General features: G+C 43.1%; 1 protein-coding gene across 1 annotated transcript; it reads right to left on the bottom strand.

Annotated features, from left to right (window-relative positions):
* On the bottom strand, positions 1–26,480 carry T265_00124 (hypothetical protein; the record flags this gene model as incomplete). The annotated part of the gene is made up of 5 exons (XM_009163781.1): positions 1–621; positions 3,696–3,830; positions 5,932–6,078; positions 21,899–22,026; positions 26,340–26,480. The coding sequence occupies 5 exons, from the start codon at positions 26,365–26,367 to the stop codon at positions 496–498; spliced, it is 564 nt and encodes a 187-aa protein (XP_009162045.1).
* Between the last annotated feature and the right edge of the window lie 807 nt (positions 26,481–27,287).

The following is a 27,287-nucleotide window of genomic DNA, read 5'->3' on the forward strand; positions in this document are numbered from 1 at the left end:
ACCAGTAATAACATCTTCATTTGCAGGTGAGTGTTCAACTGTGCGAGGTTTCCGATCATTTTTTCACAGAGTTTGCTTCCTTCGCCGGGATACACTCATACCAAACTAGTTTTCAAAACCGTTTTCTTGAGTAAAGCCACGAACGATAACGGAAGTGAGAATCGCACAAATCAAAAGACTCCTGAGATGTACGCGGAGGTTTTTTGCGTGAAAATAGTGAGAAATATATCGTTCAAGTGAATTCAGTCTTCCTTTCGAGGAAACTTCAAATATAGAAACATATGGCTCCCACCAGATTGACCATAAAGACCAAAGGGGTTATTAATAACTTTTTGAAGAGCAAATTTATGATGTAAAGTGGATTTATGATGTGCTCGGAGATGATGTGTATGAACATCCGTGCTAATGCTATTCGTCATGAACGTTGACGGAGGGATGCGGAATGGAGATGTTGAAATGGATCATGTACACCAAATCAAGTGTGTCGACAGAAGTCTAACGCAGTTCCTGGTCCATCAAGAAGATTGCACTGTCACACAATTCCATGCGGGCAGCCATCGAGCGCAACTTGCTAATCGATTCAACTTGCTCCGTCAGAAAAGGATCCAAGAAATTCTGGGCCTGACGCAAAATAAATTAAAAATAGGGTGCATTTCTCGTCATTTGTAACAGCTATTTGCTAAGTAGTGTACCACTGACAAACCTTCGGTTAAGACCTCGAGCTACCTTGAAACACTACGCCCAGTTGCTCTTGATATTTTTCGAACAGGGTTCTGTATCATCAAGAACACTTAGACAATCCACTAGTGAAGACGGTTCAAGGTCATTCAATAAACGGTGCATTCACTGATTGGTCAAAGAATGGGGAACTAAGGAAGAGAACAGCACTGAAGATGGAATCTAGAATCTCTCGGACAGTTTATAAGGCACGTTGGGATGTAGCGTCATTCTAACCAGCTGAGTGCTAGTTTATGGCTAATCTCAACCGTAAATTCGGGAATTATCTTTGGTTCACGCGTTTACAACCAAACAGATGAAGCTCCCCGAACTAAACCAGATATGCGGTCAAAAAGTATTTTTCTAGAAAAGACTAACCAAAAGAAATGCGAGTGGTTTGTTGGCATTGTTCAACTTTCTCCTGGTTGGGTAGTTGGAACCTTAATCTTTGTACCAACAATCTGAGAAGACAGTTGCAATAGGCTTATTGTTTATTCACTCGTCAGTAGTTGTGCAACCCGCTTAGTGCGGTCAGGAGAGGACCACTGGTGTGCCTCTAGATCATATTACATGACAGACGCGACCGCGTGTAGAACAACACTGACCGGTTAACCATCAACACTCAGTTGAAAGCCAATGTGTAGATCGAAAGAACGAGGATAGTCTATACCTATCTGCAGTGGAACAGTGAACGTTCTCATAACTTGGTTGTTGATTTGTTCGCGGAGCTTGGAAGTTGGATTGCAACAACCATCGAAGAGACAGCATCCGCATGGAAAACAAACCAACGGCTTAGTAATGCACTCGGGAACTACCATATTTAGCATGTTGTGATGACCATTACGACATTCAGCGACTTCTTTTCCACAAGATATATCTAACTATGAGGAAAGGCTGGGAATCACGAAAAAGATGTTTCATCTTTTATTGGGAATCATCAACAGTATGCAGCTCACAAGACTCTTGGGAGACTGGAACTCACAACCCTCGACACAAAACTTTGATATTTCGCTGTCCAACGAAAGGTGGTCATCAAACAATGCGTGTATCTTGCACATTTTAAACTTGTATCAACCAAGAAAAACGTAACGTCTACCTAAAACAAGGTAAACCTATAATTGATTCGTTTTAAATGAAGGCATTCTCAACAAAAAAGAAAGTGTGGCTACTCGGGAAATATCGACCTGTGAGATCCATCAGAACGGAGAGCGTCAAACACACTGAAACGGGTAGATAGTATTGTCATTACCAAGGTCGATAAATTTAAAGCCACAGCAGTAATGAACAAGAACGACAATCTTCAAAAGGTCAGGCAAGACCTTGCCGATGAACCCTACCGACAAATTACCCGTAGCAGTAGTGGTTCAATAATGAATAAGAGTAAGGCTGAAGCTGGTAGACATTTAAGATCCATAATAAACCATTTAGGGCAAGGTAAGTGGTGTGGGTTGTTTCCAAAAAAGTGCTATTCAACCGCGACTCTATGGACTGCCGAAAATCCATAAAGCGGATTCCCCAGTAAGGCTAATAGTGGGTGTTATAGGCTAACCATCATATGAACTGGCCAGATTCTTAGCTGGTATACTAAAACCGCTCACGAGGAAATCAAGCACCTTCATTAGGAATCCGTACAAGTTTGCCAGCAAGGTCGCAGGGCTTCCTTTGGAGTTCTCGTGAGTTTTGACAATCTCAGTGTACACAAACATCCCTTGGGCAGATGCTCTGGAGATAACTAAGAGGTACTGGCAGATTTGACAATCTCAGTGTACACAAACATCCCTTGGGCAGATGCTCTGGAGATAACTAAGAGGTTGTTACTGGCAGACACGACACTGGGGGAACGGACACAGCTCTCGGTGGATGAAATATTTGAGGACATAAGAGTGTGTTTGGATCTCGATCAGTTTGTGTGGTTGTCAATGCACGGAGAACCATTAGCAACAGTAAGGGGTTGGAAATCCCAACCCGACCAAAGTTCACGGTATCCCTCTTTCCTATACAACTATCGTAGCGCTTGCTCATCCACGTAGACGGACAGGAAGTGCAAATGACCTTCAAGAGGGGTCATCAAGGGGACCGAAACAGAAGAACCAGACCCTAGACAGGACCCAATTCCATGTAGGTTTCCCATCGGCCCAATACTTGGGGACCCAGCCCAACACACAATATCCCTCGGCCGACACCTAATAGAGATTTAGCTTGAATTAGCTGATTGGTCCTCCTTGCACCTTAAATATCGACCAGCTTCTTACCCTGGCACTTGGAATCGACGAAGCTTTCGTGTCAAAAGCGAAACCCTGCCCAGCAATAAATGTACCGATTGTTACCAAACTTTTCCGAGCCTATAAATGATTCGTTTTAAAGTAGGCAGTCTCAACAAGAAAGGACGCGGTGCTGCTCGAGAAATATTGACATGTAAGCTGCAGGTCGGAAGTAACGATCTTGGCGCAGCTCATACGGTGAAATTGTCCAGAAATCGGGTTGTCTGAGAGCAGTCAAATGTTATCCTTAAATTCTCACGGCCCTCACAGGATGTCTAGTATTTGCTGCACCTGTGTGATATCGATGTTACGACGCTAGTTCTAATGACAACACTAACTACTATTGGCATCCATCCTTGGTGGAACAGACTCAAGCTGATACACTAGTGAGACTGCCATTACTGACACTGCATATTCCATTGTTTCCTTGTTCCTACGGTATGCGGCGGAACCAACGGACGCATGCACGTCGGCGAGACGATCACGTGAGTTGCCATGGTCTCGTCGATGCCGATCGCATGGATCAGCTAAATGACAGATAGACAAAAAAGTGATCGTGTTTCCTCAGTCTACTCAGCGGTATTGAAAGCTGAGTGCCCCAGATAGATGCGGAATGTTAAAAAAGCCAAAGGGAATGGAATTGAAGAGAACGTCTGTACGATAGTCCTTGGCTTCTATTAACTCGATTCATTCACTCTGTTAGTGCAAGCCACCTACCTCTGAATCCTTGTTTTCTCCAGCAACCATATGCATTGTGTGGATTTTCCTGCCAACTTCGATTTCTTTATCGATCGCTAGAGCGATGGCCTGCTTGACGGATGTAAACGATTGCGGAGTTGACTCTGGAGTTGGCTGAAAACAGTAATGAACATTAGGAAATGAGACACCATAAAACAGATGAACAAATATTGCACAACCCCTCACCCATCTGTCGACAACTTCTGTACTGGGTTCTTAGTCACCCAAAGAAGAGGTATAAATAGAGCAAACAAAGACCAACCATATAAGCACTGTATTTCAACAACCAAGGATGCCCATCTGATGAATTTATATGAAGACGTTGGTTCTTGTCTGTTGTTCACTCGTTTCATTCGTGGGGTGATCTATGTGGTTCTGGGACCAAAACAACTTAGCCTGAATTTCTCGTATACAGTACTGTAGTCTGAAGGCCAGAGCATCAGGGTCTCAGAATAAGCCCGTATAAGAAAAGTCTGAATTGGTGAATTGTACGGAGAAACATGTCCAACGGGTACGTGGTAACGTTTCAGATATCAAAATATGAATCTCAGGGTAGACAGGGTAGGGATTCCGCTTTCGAAACATTGTAACATTTGAAAAATTGCCTCAGTGGCTCCGGTGATTTTTATGTATTGGTCATGTGTCTCGAGTATTCTACAACTTGATTTCACTTGCATGGGGAATTCATACGTTGACATCGTATCAGCGGCACATGAACACACCGTCCAAGTTTGCCAAAGGACATGACTCCGTGTAACTGGTTAAGAAGGTGAATATAAGCTATCATTAAAAATCAGGCATGATTTTCTTTAAGACACTGCGCGACCAGTTGCTATACTCAGTCTTCATCAGCATGGATGCTTTTAAATTGGATGCTGGCCTCCATCATGGTGATTAGTATATGTTTTTCGGGACTAAAGAACTAGAGAAAACTCTCCATGTCTCCTTCTCGCCTGTGTCCGTGTGATCTGCAGCATAAGGGGTCGCGCTGGGATAAGTCTATCCTGTAGAATTTAACGCGTATTTTCGCGCTTCTGTAACCGACGAATGGATGAAACGGGAGCATGTTTACAACTTATCGGGCTCAAATCACGCCCAGAAATCCAGACGTGATTGTGTGCTTAATTTGAAGCCGCTTGTGGAGCACGTGTGTGCATGCACTAGTGCAATTGCGTGTACATATGCATTTATAAACTATAGTTACAAGGAACTAATTGAATGTCAGTCAGTATTGGTTACTGCAGCACAAAACACACGGATACTATCAATAGGAGTCAGTCTGTCGTCAAATGCGATTGAGGCATTTGAGGCTCGAGGGCCATTTGCTCTCTTCTCTGGATGAGGCGGAAAAGTTTCCACCTGACTTATTACCAGTGTTCTCCAAATTGTGTGTTGTGATCGTTCAAGTACCAGGTATAAAGTAGAGAATCTCAAACGGAAAGAACTCTGTCTTCGGCAATGGCGCTCAACTGAATGTCCCGATGTTATCACCTACATAACGAAAGGTTCGACAAGCAGCAATTCGCAAGACATGTTTGTTTCAGTGGATCAAAGCTAGTGGAAGTTTGGTTGTGATTTTCAGTCTCAAAAGTTCCAGGCTTTTACAGCGAGCTTTTATGCCTGACTTTCTTGCAGTGGGAAGCCTTTAGGTTGCCACTTTTGATAAGCTTCAGTGAATGGCGTCCACTTTAACGAAATACACTCATTTGCTGACGAATTCGGTTTTGACGGGAGACTCGTCTGGATACCAGATGAATCTCTCGTTTATCATGTTTTTAAGCGTCCAGTTTAATTTTTAGTCGGATGATCATAAGAGCTTTATCCAAGATTTCAGGAAAAGCTGTAAAAAGTTTCACCATGAAAAAGTATGTCGCATCCTAGTCAGAATATCCTTGGAAGGGGATGAGGAGGATGAATGGAACGGAAGTGAACCAACTGAGATATTGTCCAATCTCGCAACTATCCAACAGGATGAATTCGAGGGCCCATCAGCTTGTTGCGGTTTTTTATTCGGCCGTTCTTTTCAACTGTCCTTTTACAGAAAACCACCAAAACGGTCAATACCTGAGACTTCAATTGTTTGAATAACAAGGTGCGGGAAATATGAGGTATCCTTCGTCCTACCAAGCTACTTTATTGATCTTGGCACTTATCACTTGTTGGTAGCTTAGTGTTACTGCACCAAAAAACAAATCTCGAAAAGCAAGCTAATTACCATAATATGCTTCAACGTGACAACGCCTCCTCGTCGGTTGACAAATTCTGTGAATTTTCTGGCATGTTCCACCTCTTCATCGGCCGCCTTGCGGAAAAACTTTCCAAATCCGGCTAGCCCAACTGAAGGACGTGAGAAGTATGCCGCCTGAAGGGAAAATGGGAAGTAAAAAAGGGAAAAGTAGGCTTGAGGTACTCTATCAGCATTTGACTACTCAGTACCAACACAGACAGGACTCCAGGTATATGGATCCCTAATGTCACACCTCATACTATCAGCTAAGATGACTCCAGCAAACGCAGTGGTTTTCTGTAAATTACCGGCAGAACGAAAAAAGTAAAACCCTCATTTGCAATGAGTTTAGGAAAATCAACATTTTCATGCTTACTTTCAGGCTTCCCGAAATGCCACTTGAATAAGTAACATAACTAACCAAACACACTCGACTCAGCCTCGATTAGATGAAGGGATGGCGCCTTAAACTTCTTTTAACAGATATTACTCACGCGTTTCATTAGTAGCCTATGCAGTTACATCAGTGTCCCGCCATGCCATTTTACGTCGAAGTATTTGTGGTGAATCACTCACCCTATATCGACTCAGAACGAGTGTCTTTCAATACCTTTACGACTCCATCGCTGACAGCCAATTCAACTACAAGAAGTCCACGTTCTATGGTGCAAGCCAAAATTGTCATCCAAACTCAGCATTGATTCCGTTTAGGAGTCGACACTGGCCGTTGCCGTCTGCATGCTTCCATGTTTCCAAGTGTTCTTAAGTAGGCTTAGTAATTATCTTCCCTGCAGAACATAGGTTGTCTTTCCAAGATTGCGGGCTCTAACACACAAGGATTGAATCGACCGGGTAAAGCGTAAGGTTAACCCAATGAACTACTTGAAAGAGACAGGAGGTTAGGACGCGATTATCTAGCTGCGGCTGACATTCTTTGAACTCTCCTTATCAGGCTTAAAGGCTGTTGTATTATCCGTAAGATACCCTTTATTCACAAGCAGACTTCAAGTGAACCGCCACCAGTGCGTCACCATGCGTTCTGGTATTTCACCGAAATCTGCCACAAACTCAGTTGGATTGCTGCTCGTGTTTTTTCCCTTTGCAATTTATCTAGCAGTGTATGGATACGAATTCTAAGTGACATGTGAGTGCTTTTCGATGTCTCGACTGAAACTTAAGAAAGGCTTTCTCAAACGATTTTTCAGTCTGTAGCGTGAGACTCGAAGAGGTCCACATCTCTTAAGACTGTAACTTCACACCGTCTCGGCTGTAACTTCGCGTTTGGTGATTTAGAAAATCTTACTGAAATATTTCGCAACTGTCTAAAGGTCCTGAAATGGTAACAGCAAATGTCTGGTTGATGAGCCCGTATATCTTACTGCGCAGGAACAGGAAAATTGGTTGTATTTTTCTGAAAAGTAAGCCTGTCCTGCAGTTGCTGTCTGTTAAGAATGCTAGTGGTAAAGGCGACCACTTTCTGGACTTTTTGGAAGGTTTTACTGAGTCTTCAAATCAGCAAAAACTCGGGTGGCATGTTAAATACTGTTTAGGTACATTGACATATGATTTGATTGACAAATACAGAATGCCACAGTAATCCGTCCAAATAGTAGTTTAATTCAAAGCACCTGTCTACTGAAGGATTCACCCTGATCGTGTAGTTTTCCCTCTGAGTGAAACGAAGCTGCTGAATGTTGTATGTTACTTGTTCTCCCCATCGCCCACGCATAATCCAAAATGGCTGTTGGTCCCGGTCGCCATGACAAATCAAAGCTGACCCCTTATTCGAACCAGCCTTTCATTATATCGGGGGCTCATCAGCCGCTCAATGCTCTTAACTGCAAAACCTTTACGAGTGGAGTAAGACCTTTTGCGCCAAAATGTTGCATTTTGTTGCGTATGTGCTCTAATCTACATTCATATTTTCGCAACTCACCAAATTTCATTGTCCACCGAAGAAATCATAACTCTGGCAGAAAAGTCTGGTGGAATAAGTTCCCAGCATCACTGAGACCCCGAGATGCCGTAATGGGGCTCAAAAGTTTGGAGTGGTACTCTAAACCCAATTGGCCGATTGCTTTAATCTAGCAGAGACACGTCGTAGCTTTCATTGTGCGAAAACTGAGCGCCATTATATCGTTTACAGGAAAACATAAGTTGATTGAGCGTATTTCCTTCCATATTTTGTGACTGCCTTTTCCAATACTTAACAGGAAAGTCCACATGGCAACGGACGATCGTTATTTTCGGCGATGACCCTGATTCATTTACGCGGGAGGTGGCAGAAAACCTGTCATCCAGCCCGAACCGCAGTCGATCCTAATATGCACAACAGAACAGAGGATACGACAAACTCGAGAGGCCAATATGACAGTCCCACTGCAGGTGACCAAATACGCCAACACCGGGAACAATTCATGTGCAATCTGAAGGGTCTCCTCAGTACGTCAAGGTTTTGTCTTGTCAATGTTACACTAGCGTAATTAAAATCGGTCGCCAAAAGTGCGTGCAGACTGAATGGATAACTAGATTAGGCGCACAGTATGTCGGTAAAAAACAAACTCTGCTTAAGTCACCCCATATCCGGATGTGTGCCGTCGTCCACGCTGCTGATTACTTAAAAATCTTATGTTCTTTCCTTAGATTACAGGTTCGACTTTTCATCAGACGCTTTTTCTTCCCATTCAATAGCTACCAGAAGTCATTCTACGTAGCCAGAACTCTGCGCACCGAAAAAGCCTGTGAAACGTTTGGATGTGTATTAACTTGAAAAACTGTTTAGTTGTACACTCAAATATGGTATCGACTAAATTTGATTCATTGAGCGACCTCCACTGATCCATTGTTGCTCCCTTCACTAGTAAACGTTTACATGTAATCGAAGGTGCATATAACCACTGTTTATTCTAACATAATGCCGTATCTGTCTCCATGGTAATCATGAAAATTTAGCATTCCCCCAATGACTTCTACAAGTATCCTCTACTGCCACAAACGGTGATATTGTGGATGTACACTGTCCAAAAAGTAGTCTGTCTGATGTTGGAAGGCTTGGTCGCCAGCAGATGTGGCATTACTACACTATGTTGTTGGCGAAAAAAGCTAACGATACTGACGAGTTGTAGGAGTGGAAGAAGTCCTCGAAACTGTACAGTCTGCCGAAAAGAGACGCCACAAGCAGCGTCTTTTAGGTGCCCATTTTTCGCACAATGCTCTCAGCTGCAAAATCTTTCCAAGTGGAGTAAAACTTTCCTCGCCAAAATGTTGCATTTTGCTGCGTATGTGCTCAAGCCAAAAACCGTCCTAATCAACGTTCATATTTTTACAGCTCATCACGTTTCACTGTTCACTGAAGCAACCATGCCTCTAGCTGAGAAGTCTTTTGGGATAATTTCCCAGCATCGCTGAAACTCCGGGATGCCTAAATGGGGCTCAAAAGTTTGGACTGGTACGCTGAACTCAATTACCCAATTGCTTCGGTCTATCAGAGACACGTCATAGCTTTCGAAAATTCAATTCCATTGTGCGAATACTGAGCACCCGTCTTTTATTGAGTTATAAAACCTACTACCATTTGCGTGATGGACTATTGTAGATCTTTTTGAACTATGTAGGCACATAGTGTTTGACAGAATAGAGCCTGTAGCAAAATATTGTGTAAAACGTCATTAAACAGAAGACTTTTTCTATGGTACATGAAGACTTATCAGATATATGGAAGCGTAGCCCATTATCGCACGACGACTCTTCCAAACAGTTCAGACTACCTTCAGTAGACGTTTAGAACTGTTAACACCAACTAGGTTTGACAAAGTATGAATATGCCGTATGATTAGGAGCGTGTGTTTATCTCTCTTGTAAGGTTCCATCGTGATCCATTTTCATAACAGCGTGAGTAGCGCACAGAAGAAGAACAGCAACAAGACCTATACTGTTTCCCTGAAAAATGGGTTTCGTCTACCGACAGTTTTTGAAAGAACACAACTTCTTCGAGAAATACACATATTTGCAAGTCAGTTTGGTTTTCACAAGAGATTCAACCGAATTTCTCGTTTATGATACTCTGCAACTACTGTATACAGGCCGCCTTATGTTTCATTTGGCACGATTTTCAAGATGTCGCAGCATTTTTCATGAAGGAAACTACTCGGTCGGTCGAAGAGTGTTCATCAACCTTGTGAGTAGTTTCCCTCACGAAAAATCAACTTCTTGCTTCAGAAGGATTTAGTGAACACTCGGGGGATGTGTTTGTCTTTGATACAGAAACTTCACCTGGCGTGGTGAACAGTTTACCAGATCGACCGAATTTTAAGCTGAACGGAGAACCAAGCGATTAGATCATTTGTAACTAGCAGAGTTACTGAATGCTGAATGTTGAATTCGTCACACGTTAGTATGGATTACTAACACTTGTAAATTATGGGTTCATAACGTAAGGATAAATAGATTTTGGAGTCTTCCCTTTCGGACTCAGACCACCTTAATAGGAAATTTCTTCTAAGTGGATTCAGCCGATTCCGTTGAACTTTATAAGCTAATAAGTGCTAGGACAATCAGGGAAAGTGTGAATACCGCCATTTTCCGTCTGTTCGGGGTAATGGATTTCATTATGAATGTGAACGCCAAGCTAGCAAGACATTCACGCATAAATCACTTAGATATATCGTTTGTGTTTAATTGGAGACTTTAAATTCGATCCCAAAGAAGTTTCGTTTTCATTCGCTGAGGTTTCGTCCGAAATGCCACTTGAATACGTAACATAACTAACCAAACACAGGCTGATGAGAGTCGTTCTCTGAACACGACGTGACTCCAATTTACGCCCTTAAACGTTATGAAGAATCCGCTTAAATTCTAACAGGACCCTCAGCTTTACAGAAGTCAAATGAAAATCATCCAACACTCCAATGAACTTCAATCGGACTCCATTCCGTTGGGACATCTGTGAATCGTATTCAAACGGTTCAGCCAGGTGTTGGAATGTAACGGCCAGGGTATGAGTCACTGCTCGCGGGTTCTTCGATTTACCTTCCCTCAAAATAACGATTATGAAGTTTTCATTTGTCGTCAACACACCACCGTTTAGGCGACCCCCAACATGTATGGGTCGAGTCATTTGTGCATTTGTGTGCCTCATGAGCGTTGCTCACAGGTATTTCCAAGGTGGACATTCTCTTCTTCAATCGTAAAAGTGCACTGTTAGACTTCGTATTTGTTGTTCAATCTTAAGGTTATGGGCAATGGTTGTACCTGAATGTAAACACCTATTTTCCTTCATTTTCACAGGCCTCCGTGACCTCGATCACAAAACTGCCTTTGTGTCCAACCAGGGTAACGAGGTTACTTCGCTGAGACGAACCACCCGATTGCCAGATGCTGTTTATTTCTATTTCAGCCCTAGGCAAGACTGTCCGGCCCACCACGGTTCTACTTGTAGTTTTACATGAAAATGGGGGACGCTGACTTGATGGGGTATAGAATGGTGAGGACAAGAGCATTGAAGGAAACTATACCTTGCATTGAAGTACCACAGCCATGTTTAAAAATATGGATGAATGACCAAACTTGTGAAACTGCCCGTAGTGATTTCTTGGTAACGCCAATGGAAACCAGCTTTAAAGCTTTGCGTCAGACGGCATCCTCTTCAACATCTTGGCACGTGAAAGAGAATGCTCAGTACAGTTCACGTGAAATACACATACGGTTCAGTAAATGGTAGTGGCTTAACACCAACGTTAATCACTTAACATGTGGTCTTCATGAGACCGAATACCCACAGAACAGAATGGAAAGTGGATGGGTTTGATGAGTGTTTATCAGATATACACATCGAAAACTTTTTGGAAAAGTCATCTTAGAGATCTGTTGAGTAGTCCGTGGTAGAGAGATCAGGGAGAACCACCTTATTGGGGAAAAAAGGAACAAACAATTGGTTTCTAGTTTTACATTCAAAGAGAAAACACTCTTGGGAGAAGTAATGTAGATAAAAAAAAGTGCCAGTCTACACATTACGCAACCTGATTGAAATAACTTCACACTCTTCTGAACCGAAATGGGATACACTGTCTGAACACATGTGTTGGAAAAGATCTTTTTTTGGTGAGAAGAAAGCTATTTTGAGCAGTTATGTTACCTGAGGCTTCTACCGGTATACATCTCCCGGAACGCACTTGCTTGTCGTGAGATAGCTATACTTATTGCAAATCGCTAATTCCAGCGGAATTAGTTGTTTCAATTCAAAATCAGACCAGTTTCCTAGCTCAATACAGCTCAATATCTTTCATCATTGTAAAGAAAAATCAAGGGTGCCTACATTACTTAACGTAACCAAACATTCCTCCATGATTTTTCCATTGAAGAGGCATGAATTCGGTGCATAGTATTCCGGACATAGTTCTCACCAGCCTTGAAATCTTCGCAGTCGCCCTTTCGGACTGGAAAGTTAATCATCCCAGGCTCCTTGGCTCGCAAATCGGACCTTGAGGGATTCACTGCTTTCGGTTGAAGTGTGACGAATCTGGGGCCAAACAACGAAGTAAACAAAATGGTATTGTATTCTAGAACTCAAAGTCTTTCTTGCGGTGCTCCGTTGATGCTCCGTGGCAGCAAGATAAGCCTTCGTCAATTGAATTTATGCTGCACCGGGTGGTTAATTCTGGTTTAGTTCCGAAACAGCCGGCTGTCATCAGAAGCTAGACGCTCATTAGCAAACTGAAGCGTTGGTGACATTCAAACGAATGTGCTTCGTGAAACCTAACTTATGATTTATTTAAACCAATGTTCAAGACTACGGAGTAACACTACTTATAAGTTTGATGAGAATTAGATAATAGCCCGATGCAAGTTCCGATTACTCTCTGCTCATCCGGTAGTTCCAGCGCCTTAATTTGTACCCAAACACTAAAACGTAGAGGACGCCTTAGTTTCTAACTTTCTGTTCAACTCCGCGTCTGTCCATAAGAGTGTTCCATGTGAGAAGTTTGGACCGTGCCATCCAATGAGCTACCGAAGCGCAAAAGTGGCAACGGACTCTTGAAGTGTTTTATTAAACGTGACAAAAAATACCATATCAGAGGAAAGTGGCCTCTCACTTTGCGCGGGTACTTGAAACAGCTCTTGTTTCATCTGGTAACCCCACATCGAAGTGGATGAGGCAGTATTTGAGCACTAATTTCCCAGAAAACAAGCTTGTTAGGCCGCCATGCCTGTCCGGGTCATCCTATTTCTCCTGCGGCTCGACTGATGTGATGTTAAGTCAAGGGGGTGGCTTAATTGCAACTCACCTACAACCAATTCGTTGGTTCACTTCAAACTATCTGCTATAAAGCGACAGGTTGACTGCATTTTTCGGACGTCTCGCTAAATAAATTGCCATAGACTTTTGCTATTCATCACTTGTCTCATGCCAGTGGTTCTTTAATCATATGAAAGGAAGGATATGGAACTCCCCATGAGTTTCGGACGATGTAATAATGGTTAACACTACTCACTCCCTCAAACACACGTTGCCAGTTTGGGACATATTGACAGTTCTTTCTATCCCTTCGCGTGTATTAACAATTTAGTACATAAGGCGAAGAAGACAAGTTCTGGACAACTGTTCGTTTCTTAAAACCTGTTCTGGTTACTGAACACCCACTCCTTGTGCTGTACAAGTAGTCGTGGTCTGGAGTTGGAATCATACTGAGCTCTGCGATAGTAGTATAAAGGCAGTAAGGTGTTTCCTGCAGGTGGTATGCCCATGTTTATGCGGGCAGCCGTGTTTCCTTCTCCCGAAAAAGAGTGGGCTAAACAGCTCTCTCTAAAAACGCGGTTAATCGTCACCATAGGCGAATTATGCAATACAGTCGAATTACAATTAAAACTTGCCGAAAGCCCGATTAGGGTTCGAACTGAGCTTCCGTAATTATTAGCATCAGGAGTGAAACATCTGCGCTTTAGCTCTATTTACTCGGATCAAGTCGTCTCCCTACATCACAGCAGGTCGGATTATTGGGATCTGGGCAAGGCCCCTCAAGTGAAACCCTTTTACCTGCTGCTCCGTGGGTCAGATTGTTGAGCTCAAGGCTTCGGTAAGGGTACAGGAAGTAAAACCCTACACCCTAAAAAATCCTAGGTCAAACTTCCAAGTCAAAGCTTCTCCTTCGGTTGAGCAAACAGGAATTATCATTTGCCCTTGAAACCGGCCCTCAACTCAACCCCGCCCCTCTTTTTTCAACTAATCCATGGCAGTCAATCTATCTGCAGGCCCTCTAAACTTTGACACTTTTAAATTATCATCCGGATTGAAATATCTTCTTTCTCTAGACCACCAGGACTGATACGTCTACCCAGGAAGACAAACTTATCTACCTTCTCAGGCGGCTCATTCGCAGGCATGAGGCCAGGGTTTGAGCCTAACCTGTCTTGCAGTAGCACTTTAAACTTTGCAGATGTGAAGCGCATGCCGAACCGTGAGACAGAATTAATTAGGTTATTTAATATTGTTTCCACTACCAAGGGGTCAGACACAAGAAGAGCTATGTCGTCTGCGTACTCATTATCTGTGAGCGGACGACCCAGGAGATATTCCACCCCAAAGGCATTGGAGGCTGGTAGTGAGTCTTTCAAGATCGTATCAATGAAGAAGTTGAAGAGCAAAGGTGAAAGAGGACAGCCCTGCATGACACTTGATGTGGTGAACTCAGGTGAGAACCTCCCGTCACACGACCGCGGGAGTCGGCGTACAGCGCCTTAAGGAGGGTAACTAATTTATGAGGGACATTTTTGCTCCACAGACACTGCCATGGTGCTTGACGGTCTTCAGAGTCAAGAGTAGGTTTCAAGTCAAGGAACACTACCATTGTTGGCTGCTGGAAACAGTGCCGCTGTTGCAGAGTCTGTCGCATCGATGCATCCTCTAGCAGGACGGAATCCAGCTTGATTTTTGTGGATCTGTCTCTCTGTGTTTAGTCAAGGGATAAGACCAGAGAGCACCTTCGATGCCACAGCTACCAGGCTGACGCTACGGTGGTTTTCACACAGCGTCCGCGCACCCTTTTTGAAGAGAGGAATAACTGTCGACAATCTCCATTCCGCAGGCACCTTCTGTTCGTTCCATATAACACCAATAAGCTGTCAGATGGGTCACCAGGCATTCTTCGTCTTCTTTGAAGATGGCTGGATACAAACCGTCTGGTCCTGCTACCCTGTTACATTTCAGTACGGATATTTTGTACTTTATTTCTTGTTCCGACGGGCAATCAAGGTTAACATTACATTAGCCCGTATGCACTGTCTCCACAGGCTGGATTGTAGGAGGCCAACTAAGCTGTTCTTCAAAATGTTAGACCCATCTTTTCAGTAGACGATTTGCGAGTGAATTGCTGAGCCTTTTTTCACTTATCGTTTCACTGACCGCTGCTCTCCTAGGGCCAGTAGACCGTAACAGTTGATATAGGGTATGGCAGGTTTGAGTAGCAAAAGACTCCCCCATCTCCCGAACTTTCGATGTCCACCAGAGCTCTCTGTTATTCCTGAGGATCTTCACTATTTGGCGTTTGAGGGATTTGGGCGCGCCGTCGTACTCGGAGGCGCAGGGGGTAGGACATTACTCTCTCACTCCTGATGCGTTCGTACATAGTAAATGCCTTTTGAGCAGCACCGGGCCCTTTAAGTTTAAAAGTATTTCGACCGTATTCAATAATTCGCCGGCGGTCACGGTTAACCGTTGGGCGATCGGAGTGTTCGGTTTTTGGGGCCGACCTTTTCTAACCCGTCCTTCCTCGAGGGAAGGCAGCATCGCTGCTTCCATAAATATGAACATGCTGATCGCCTGTGGCGAACACTTTACTGCCTTCACACTCCTATTGCAGAGGACGGTATGACTTTACCCCGAAACTGCTTCGCAGCACGATTACTGGTAGTACGGGGTCTCGCTGCTCTTGGTTTGGCTGCTCCCTCAGGCCTTCCTGGCATGGTTGCACCTTGTGGAACGAATTTTTAGCTAGTGTAGCCCGCAGGATTATTGAAACACCCAAACCCGACCACCACATTAAGGTGGCAGCCTTAGGTCTGGAACTGAACTGAAGTGCGTTGAGGATACGTGGCTGAAAACAAGCAACGTCCTGTTTGTGACCTGGTACCTCACCTCTTCCGACTTCCAAACATTCACAAACTGACATAATTAGTTGTGATTGCGAACCTATTCAATTAGGACAACGCAGGACTCCTGTAAACATCGTCTCTTTATGAAGAACCCGCCTTCGTTTGCTACAAAACTATTCTTTTCTTCCTCTATCCCAATAGAGTCCAGTAGATCTGAACTTTTGTCTGTTTCTTCGGTTCGCAATCTGGTGCTAATTGTAATGGGAGTGACATTCGTCTGGTGCGCATGTCGCGGAAACATTGCGTAACTTTGGTAAAAAAACGGTGCTTTTCCCAGCCTAATGCAGGATTTTTGGGAACAACAATTGGGGCCTAATGCTGGATGCAAATAGTGTCCAAAAAGGACCAAATCGAAAGAAAACGGATGGTCAACGAAGAAGACAAAATAGGACGCAGCGAAAATCGTAAATAGACTACATTTAATGGTATTTTTTGAAAACTTGATACAATAAGGGAGGAAAATTAATCGGGTCTGATTATATCTTCTAGAGTGATGAGGCAACGTTTGCAAGGCAATTGTCAGGTTGAGTCAACAGATAAACAGCCATTAAAATAAGTCCCGTCATTCTTAAGCATTAAGAAAATTTGAGTCAGCTCGGATAGCGCAATGGATTATACTTAGGTTTTAAGTTTGAAAATACTGGGCAATCCGAACATGTTCTGGCTACGGACCATGAAAGGAATCAAACAGAGAGACGCTGATGTCTTAAAGCGTCTCTTGAATTCGGTGTTCTACGATGTCAAATCACTAAACCAGCCCCCCTGGACACATTGCATTTAAGGACTATGACCTCTGTGTGAGCTGCGGATAGCTCACTGATTTGAACGAGCAACATTGTACATGGTCATGCGACCCCAAGTTTCACTGAATTTCAAGATACGGCAGCTATTGTCTACCAACGAAGCTCTTCCTCAGAAAGACTTTGTGTAAATATTCGGACATCAATTCAGTTGCAGGCTACTCAAGAACGGGGATATCAGTAAGTACTTGGAGTATAAAATACCATCTTAATGATGCGTGACTGGGAAGGGGTTCCTAGGGAAATTTCTACGGTATTGTGAGGGAGGAGTTGTGTTTTTCTGAATCTCGACGAATTGATGTGAAAACTCTTATTTTAGTGATAAGCTTGTTTCTATTGATTTTGTCCCACTGAGACTGAATGATATTAAACAGCACGTCCCTACTCTGCCCATCTTGTTTCTCAGCTGACCCAACGACTTGCGTGCAAGTCGTTCGGTTCGGCTCCGAAACAACCGATTGTTGCTTAATACTTATTAGTAGGTGTCCGCTAGTTGAGGAACAAATTCGTGTGGAATAACAGTTACTCACTCAGCACTCTTTCCATAGCAGTCCTCCAAATGAAATTAAAACATACACAACCTCCGCGAATCACTGAAGTGAAGCATTATTGACAATGCGGCTCTCCAATAGCTTTTGTTATTTGGACAGCCGAGAAGGGACGAATCACTAGTTAGTTTGTTAGTAGCATAGACAAGTTTCAAAGATTTATTGTGGATTTCGTCCTGTAAGTGAAGTCAGTCACTGCCTGAACACCGATAAGCACTGTATGGCTGTTTCATTCGTGTTGGGAATCACTGGCAGTTTGCATGTCACGAACCTACAGGAGGTTCGAACTCGCAACCTCCCGGCTGTTAGCTGAATGCGCAAACTTTCGGTCACGAGCGGCTGCTCATTGGTGTGATTGACGGGAAACAATGTCATCCATTCTTCGGTCCTGAAATTCAAATCACGTGGTCACATGTTAACTTTTTCTTCGAGTGATGACTTCACAGACAGTCAGGCACGCCTTTCCGTTTGAAGTGTAGCGTTTACAAGAGCTGCGTGACGCATATTTTTTTCACTAGATTACCCCAATTGTGCGCAAGGGGGTAGTTGTTCGATCGTGCACCCTTACTCGCCCTCCAACCATCCGCTCTCGTAGTCAGATTCGGCCACTTTTCTTTTGAAACTTAGATTATACCACCTGTTTCTCATGACGTAACTTTGTTCATCCGACTGGTGTGTCGCGTGTACGTGTCAAGGTAGCTTGTCGGGTACACGTACGCGTCTCGTCTTGGTAACTTTGTTACTCTCATAAACGCTGCACTGGCGAACGGAATGTCTATCTGTTAACTAAGGGACAACATAAAGCAAACAGAAGGGTTAACCTTTAAGTAGACACACCTTTTTGAGGGGCCACATGATGTGAAGATGATGGGCGGTTCTTAGCAGGTGAAATAATCCGGCATGCGCTGGTCCAGTATCGGATCATGCGTCATATGCATGTCATAGTAATCACTGGTCGCGTCATTCCGTTTTTGGTCAGACATCTTCTCTTGCAGAGTGTTTCATCCAATACGGGTTAAATAGTAGGGAACCTCGAACCAGGACTAATCATCCTCATATGATAACTTCTCTCATAAGGGGTTCTTTTCAAATGATGTTGACCACCTTACAATTTGGTATTCAAACGTGACATAAGATTGATGGCGATTCGGGGACTGGGCTGACTTGATGGGCCCCAAGAAAGACAGATGTGGGCTGCTCGAGTTTTCACTGACCTTATGTGTGGTGCCATGTGAAGGAGCATACTTCACTACTTTGAAACTGAAACAAGACCTTTAGGTAGCACATTCGTTTGGGGAATAAAATACACGAGAAATGAGCTTAAATGTCAGTTGAATCTCCAGTCTAATTTGTTGACTGATTGTTTTCTGTCACATAGAATGAGCTTCACTGTCAAGTCCTCATATACAAGAGCTGCGTGACGCATAAGGCGTTCCTGTTGTGGAATCTGTATTAAACAGAGCACTTATAGGAGGAAACAGTAGACTATATACTTAATTACTCGACCAGTATTTAATAAGGTTTCTTTTCGTTATCAGAATTTTTAAAACATGATCAGTATCGTCTGAGTAAACTCCAATATCTGTGCTTAACTAACCGGATGAGTAAGACCCAGACATGTGGTGCAACTAACTCAGTGGCGAGCACTTACTCAGGTGGGTAACTGTATCTGATCTTATCAGTCCCGAAAAACAAAAGATATTGTGCTTGTAACGGAAAGAAGCTTTCATTTAGGCGTCTATTCCAAGAAACAAAGCGCAGTGCCTTCAGTGTGATCAAATGGCCGTGAAGGTATCTTGATACCGCTGCACTTCTCACCTTTTTGATCTATGCTGCTTCCATCCTCAAGCACAATTTCGAAAAGGCTACACTTCTCATCCGACGAACCGATTCGTTCACCTTCACACGGTTCAGCATCTCAGCAAGATTAGGACTAGATTATCTTATTTTCGCCCAATATGCCGGTGTTTGCTTCGTCATTCGTCATTTTCAACAAAAATTCCTTCAATCCTTTTTCCCAATGTTCACGGAAGGATGGATGTTGGCACCACGCCACGTCATGCTATACCAATAAATTTGTGACACATCGCAGCTACAGGAAGTTCAAGGTCTCCTGTGTACTTCAACTTCTATGCATTGGTAAACAATGCACTAAATTTACGATTACTCTGGGCTAGGGTTGTAAAACCCTCTGAGCTGAGTGGCTGACCAAACATGGTGAAGTGCGGCGGATTAATCACTTTCATGTCAGATGAGTGTGTTCCACTCTACATGACCATCGCTCATGCTCTATCTCAGAGAGGAAAATATCAGCGAGACCATTCGGCCAATTTCTCCGTCCATGTGAGCTTAGTCCTTGTGTGGGCTGCCCCGGTGGTCCGCCTTAGAGGGCTTTCTCTTCAGCCCACTGTGTACTTCTCACAGAATGTCTGCTCCCCACCCGTCCACCAATGCCACCCGCATGTTAGTTTTTTCACCTTTAGGTATTGCGAAAAGTACATTCCCACCCCACCCTCTGCCCCGGTGGGCGGGATTGCTTGTTCGAATTCTAAGGTCAAACAGTTGGCATCCTAGCCGGGGTCGCCAAACTGCTGGGTCTAATCAGCTCATGTCGGCCGAAGTGTTCTGTTGATTCGCACAATGTGGAAGTGCTACCCTGTGTAGAAAAAGGCATGGTTTTACCGGGTTGTGCCACATAAGTACCGATCTGACAATTAATTCCGCTCAGCGGTGAGTCGCTTTGTTGTTCGCTGTCCCAGTTCTGAAAGAATTGTGAAATTACAACTTCACAATCTCAGTTGTGGATCACTATTAGGTACCCCAGCCTTGGGCCGTTCGTGATCATTAATTACCAACCTAGCGGTAGCCAGGTAATTGAGTTTGAGCACGAGGCAACAGGAGGAGGGGGTTTCAAATAAAAATATCTTTTGAGTACTATATGTGGAATGCCATCGGTCCTATTTTCGTGCAAATGCATATAACAAGCTTGTATATGATGGCTGTGGAAAGTTATAGGATGAAGTGGACCGACCTGAGCCCAAAGTAACCACTGCAAGCTCCGTTAATGTCAGTGCGTACGAATGTGCACAGTTAGTTTGTTTGGGCAGACAAAGACCATAAAAAACCCAAATTGATTAAAAGAAGTACATGAATGCTCAAATAGTGAAGCAAACAACTCTGTTAACATTGCTGAATGCTTTGGATACATCCTTGACCAAGTGGGATACGCAACCGATGGGAACTTTGAGGGTATGCCTACCTAAGAAATATCAGGCGAGGCGGAATCAGCAGCGAGCTGTTGAAATGTTCTCACAAACCGTCTAGGTAGTGTTGCGTGAAGGAAGGCCGACTCTCATTTGGAGGGGATTTTCCGAAGGAGGAAGCACTATTCTGGTTAGTCTTGTGGGTGTGCTCCTGAATGCGAAGTCAATGTATCGTAATCCAGATCAAAGAATTTCTTGTCAAAAAAACAAATTTTTCCCCTAAATATTATTTGCTAGAGCACAAATCAACCAATTGGAATCGGCTAGCTGGTACGAAATTAAACGGTATGGATTCCAGGGAAAGATTTTGTCGGTTCTGTCCTTGTGGATTTCAGTCTCCCGAAGTTTTTACCATTTTCAAATAACACACCAAGATGGTAGCCCCTTCTTGGGAGACAGGGTAACTTCTAAAGCATATTTGAGACCAAAGTTCATCGTAGTCCTCAAAATTACATTTTTTATGGAATAGCTGTTTCGGATAAAAGTTTCTGTTACTGACAGTAGCGTAGACAAAAGATCTGGAAATCAGGTTTGAGTTGCTTTTGCTGACCACAAGACAAACAGCTAAATCTTCTGGTCGGGTGGTCGGTTTGCCTGTCAGTTCTGGCTCGGTAGAACTCAGTTCAAACAACTTTTCTAAAATAAATGTTGTTATGAACTTCGTTCAGTAACAACTTAGTCAGTGGGTAAAGTATTTTAGGAGTAACTTAGTAGAAGTTTGGTATTTGAGAATCGCCAACAACTTTGTACTACAGAATTCGAAAATCATGTGCGGGGAGAGACCCTCCAAGAAGTGGTCATTCTGTTGAGGAGGCGAAAAACTCTTTCTTCTGGGTCGTTTACTATGGATCATTTTGCCTTCTTTTAAAGTGCCTAATTGATCCAGCAGCCGGTAGTTAATCCGTTGGTACCAGTAAATGAAGATGTAGTTAAACTTTATCCGAAGACAGCCCGATTTCGCAACTTTATGGTGTGTGAAAGACTTCCTCGGGAAGGTTAACGAGAAATTTGGTTTTATTTCCATTGAAGAGTCACTTAACCCTCCAAAAGTTAAGGAACATTTCCCTTAGTAGGTGTCCATTCCTAGCTCTCCTGCGCTCAAAAGTAAACAGGCAGTTAAACTTCTAAATAATCCGCAAAATAGAAGGTTCATCAAAAATAGACGAAGGCGAAAAAGTGTTCAACGTATATAACTCACCATGTTTTCGTAAACATAAAATGCGTCGTATTCTGCAGAGATTTGTTCGTTTAGGTGACTTTGCATTTCCTTCGTTAGTGTGAACACATTCGGTCCGGATGTTGTGAATACCACGGTCCACTGCAGTGCTGCTCAAAGAATGGGAAGGTAAGCCAACTGAAGGTGAACAGACACAGAAATCAGACGCAACACGCTACTAATAAGGCTGCTGAAAACTCTTTAACAACCCTCCTTGACGATTTCGTCCCTCTTGAGGCTGATAAGACTGGTGAAGTCTCCTAGTTTCTGTCAAGCTTGTATACCGGTACTCTCATATATACAGTAATTGGGTTTGAGGAAGGATTTAAGTGAATCTCTCGTTTATGATGACCTTCTTTAGCTGGATATGGATTACAAGACTGAGAAATTCACGTCTAGCTGTAGAGCTCAAGAAGAATCAAAGTGGTCGTGGCCGTTGGAGGAGTTTTTGAGCAACCTTATGACTATTTTCTTTCATGAAAATATACTGCATCATCTGGAATATTGTGCGAACCGAAACATGAAGGAGAATCACATGCTATTAGAGAAGAACATCATAAACGGGAATTCGGTTGGGATTCGGGATATGTCTCCCGAGAAAACCATATTGTTATGCGAATGATAGTATTAGATGAGGCCACAAACAACTACTGTACACTGAGTGCAAAAAGAGAGCACCAGATGCACCAAAAAGACAAGTTATTCTTACGTGGTGAGTGTGAACAATTAAACCCACCTGGACACTGGTCATGTGTTACAGCAGGGATAACTATTAGGAAATGTTAACTAGAATACAATTAAGTAAAATATCCGCCCCCACGTCATCATCAAGCATTTTGACGTTGGAGAGGTGCGTGACCGTCAATTATGGTATACTGTGCGTATCCTTTCCGTTTTAACATTACAAGGTCAGTTGTAGCGCAAGCAGATAAAGCTGCATAGATGTCATTGCGATACCACCTAAACTATCGACCGACCGGAAAGCGAAAGGACATACGAGCGATAATTTGGAAGAGATTGCCAGAACCTCCAAATCTAAAAACATATTTTCACACGTGCATGAGTTCTGAAAGTCGAGAGCCCTGTGAGCTTCCTAGATGAAGTTCCAAGCGATGCGTGTATAAAGATCTCCAACATTGACAGACAGATAAAACACATGCACAATTCATCTCGAGAAAGTTAATGCTGATGAGTTGGTGGAGGATCAGTGGGGTTATGAGTTATCAAGGAACATGACGTTTCAAAATTTCTCTTGTCGCTCTGAAGTGACCAACACAACTGGCCTCTTCTGGGAAAAACTCAGTCACTGGAAGAATTGCCGCCGCCCATAGAGAGCATACCCTCAGGGGAGATTACGTTTCAGGAACCTTTACTTTTGGTCGTCCCTTGAAGCATACTTCTACAGTAATGACATTTCCAGAAGGGATCATCTAGCAGATCAGTCCATTTTTGCTTAGCTAATTGAATGGGTCCCTCTAGAAAAGCGTAAACTATTACGTATGGTACCGCAACCTACCCCATATAGATGACGCTACTCAGAAATGATTGATTCTGGTCTGTTCCTTGAATAGTTTATTGGTATCATGAGGCGCCTTGTAGAGGCTGTCAGTAGTCGGCCCTCTCGTGTGGCCCTCATAAAGAGAGATGACTGAATTCTTGTCATGCGTGTTTTCGGGCCATAATCACATGGGGACGCAGACCTGGCTGCGCTTATTCTGTGCACTGCGAATTCGGCAGCAGAATATCATAGAACAAAATATATCCTGATATATATATATATATATATATATATATATATATATATAAGGCGTTGTGGACCGGCCTGTCAGTATGCATCAATCTTTACCGGACTGCTTTTAACTGGAGGGGTATTCTGTCTATTAGGAGGGCTTATTGAGCAGGACGATTTACCTGCACCTATCTTGAGTGCCAGTGAAGACATACTTTTAAGCTAACGCAAACTTCTGGCACCTCCCTTCTACCATCATGCCGGTAAATCCTTCTCGGGACACGAAACCTTAATGAGTAAGAAATTTTTGTGTTGCACCAACATTAAGGCTGATTTTCTGGTGGCACCTATTATGAAGGAATGTTTTGGATCGCCATGCCAGATTTTGTGGATTTTGGTTACCGGTCGATATTAGCTTCAGATGTAATATTTTTACTGAGGGAAATTCGCAAATCAATGCAGATTCCAACGTGAGTGTTCGTTGAGTAGGTAGCCCGGATTCTTGTGGAGTGTGGAGTTTGGGAGGGTTTAACCGGAAATAAAAACTTAAAGATAAAATTGCAGAAATTGCAATCAATTCTTATTACCCTAGATTGTGTGTATCAAATGAGGCAAACCGAACTAAATTCATCCTTTATCTGAGTCATACATTGCTGGTCAGATGGGCCTATAACTACTATCCAACACTGGAGAATGATGTGATCACCTGATGTTTTTTTGTCCAAATCTAATCGTTCCATTGCTAGCCTACCTAAGCTGTTTTCTGCTAATTGGAGTTTGAATACCCGCGCTTTATGTGGTAAGTGATAACGTACTGTGCGGTTCAATATATAGATGAAAAAGTATTTTCCTGCCTTGTAAACTTTCTCAGTTTCCCATCCGGAGCATAACAAATGAGACCTTATAAGATTATTTGCTCTCTATTTTACACATGCTCTTCATAGCGGTTAGATAGAAGAATAGAAGAAATTATAATTAGTATAACATAAGAAAAGTAACATCTAACAATTATGGGGCTCCCGAACGTTTGCTGGAGAATATTAGGGATTAAACAGCACGCATGAGAGAAAACTGGAACAAAAGTCAATTTCGATAGGTTTGTTCCTATCACAAATTGCCTGTATAACTGACTGAGAAACTTCAGAGAAGTAACTGTGAAGACTAGCTACAGCAACACGTCAGGCACGTTTCAAAAGAAAACGATCACCAGGTGGAGAGAACATCGATACTCAGCCTCTGTGTGCGGTATCGTGCCAGAGTTAAGCATTCCAACTGATGTCACAGCTCATCTTGATTCTCCTCCTCCTCCTCAAAAGGAGGTAAATTCGATTACAACAAGCTGGTACAACCATGAATGGTTGTACGGCAGTGAAGCATCGGTGTTGAACACTGATGTCATGCTGTCGATGACGATAATGATGACATACGCAATGAACCTCAAGAGATATCGAACTAATCTACAAACGTCATTCAAATGTGAGTTTGATCTGGGTGAGAATGCATGCTCCTACTCAAACCAGTCACTAAATCACACAGGTTTATAAGATACCAGCAAGCTTATTAGATTGAACAACTTTGCATAAACGTCCAATATAATCTACCGGATGAGACATTCATAACTCAACGGTGCTTGCCTAGTGTTTTATGGAGACTTCGAGATCATTCCTACAAAAGGTAGATCAGTGACATTTTGTTCTGTTACAATGTTTGCTTTTTGATTATTTTCCTTGACAGCGAGAAATTTTTCGAGACCTAACACTGCTTCCCTACTTGAAACTACCTGATTTTCTCGCTCGCCCACATAGCTACGCCAGCTATTTTCACTGAACTATGACCATTATTAATACCAGGAAACCATTACTGCATACTGGAGATTGACTGTCATGCCATGGACGTAGGAAGGAAGAGAATAGCCGTTTTAAGCCCCACGGGAAGGTTAGATATTTTGGTGAGCGACATACGGACCCCTGCCAGCAAGCCGTTGACGGAACAGTGAACCCTGATGCTCTTTGATTTTCACCCCATTTCGGTTTAATTCCTAGACATCTTAGTGACAAAATCGAGACTTTTGGCTCACGGTCCACCTCCCTCCACAACCTTGACGATGTAGAGGTCAGGCTTTGAAATCGTTCGAAAAAGTCAACTGGGCTTTGAAAGTCAGGTGCATCGTGTACATTCAAATGGCAATCTTTTTGTTGACAGCCCACTGTTCCGTTCGCATTTAGAGCGGTCCATATTATTTCATAGTTGTTGATTTAGTTTCTAATTTTTAAAGGTTTCCGTATCATCTGGAATGAATTTTTTCGGGTCCGCGAAAATGGTAGATGTAGCCACACGCTGGTGTGGCTATACGGTCTTCAGTAGGTTGAGAACCACAGTATTAGACCTGCACAAAATAGTACTCATCGGATTTAGCTGCATACACCACGAGCCTGCGCTTCCACAGGCTTGCGTGGCGTTGTATCAATTAGGGTTGGCATATGTCCCATCTTCCTAGCAATTATATCAGGTATTTATAGAGGGTAATCATTGGCCGACCTCGTGGACCTATTTATCCACTTCGGTCATCTGCTGGAAACTTCATAAATGGACGATTTCGTGACACCAAGGTGGCTAAGACTTATGTTTATCCAACGGTTGGTTGCGAGCAAAACAATAATTCATTGTTTATAGAACCCGAGAGAGTAAACTCACCAAGAATCAAGCAAATCTTAGACATCATCACGGATTAAGTTACGTTTTGACGCACACAACGGCCGGTTGGAATTTGTTCAGTTCAACACTAACTGTCCGTTTTATATCTCACGCCAAGTCAGTCCACAACCAAACATTAGGTAGGACGTTAACTTTGTTATAACTCTGTCCACAGCTATTCCGCACTTGATTGTCATCATAATCGCTACGACCGTGTGTGCACGTTTGTATGTATAAATACATGTATAAATGGGCGCACGCATGGTGACTCGATGCAAGCTATTCGGATTGCTACTGCCGTCATATGTATCCTTCAGTCGAATCTGTATACAAACTAGGTATTGGGGTAGTTGAGCGAGACCAAAACGTTGTGAATAGGCACCGGCAACATTCGGAACCGGAACCATACAAAGTTCACGAGTGCAATTTTTCTGGTAGTGATTTGAATCGACCGAATCGGTAATCCGAGTGATTGGGTTAGAACAAAGATACTTGCCTACTGTGTCCTCGAAAAACAGTTGTAACGCTTGACTCCTCTAGCTTTACAAACTCCAGAAATAAACATGTTTTCAATCTATCTGTCAAATACAGTGCTGCCCCCAGTTTAGACCAGAATATAAAACTCACCCCCAGTAACACCAAGGTGGGCTAAAAGTCCTTCCGAAAATTTGCCGCGACTACAAGTATCGCTACTTTGACGGCTGCAAAACAAGAATTCCGCTTCTCTGGAACCATGCATACTGATCTGTCAACCTATCGAGCTTGTGCGCAAAATTATATTTCGACCTATTTGGATACCCTAATGAATAGGATGCGAAAATTTGGTGTGCCGATTTTATGTTCTTTATGAATGGGTGCTGACCTCAGATCACACGCTACGTTGAACCCGACTGATAAAGAAGAGAACACGCAGTTAACAAACGGTGTTTTAATGCGTGACATTAAACT

The sequence above is a fragment of the Opisthorchis viverrini genome (assembly GCF_000715545.1).
Source record: "Opisthorchis viverrini unplaced genomic scaffold opera_v5_1, whole genome shotgun sequence".
NCBI classification, from domain to species: domain Eukaryota; kingdom Metazoa; phylum Platyhelminthes; class Trematoda; order Opisthorchiida; family Opisthorchiidae; genus Opisthorchis; species Opisthorchis viverrini.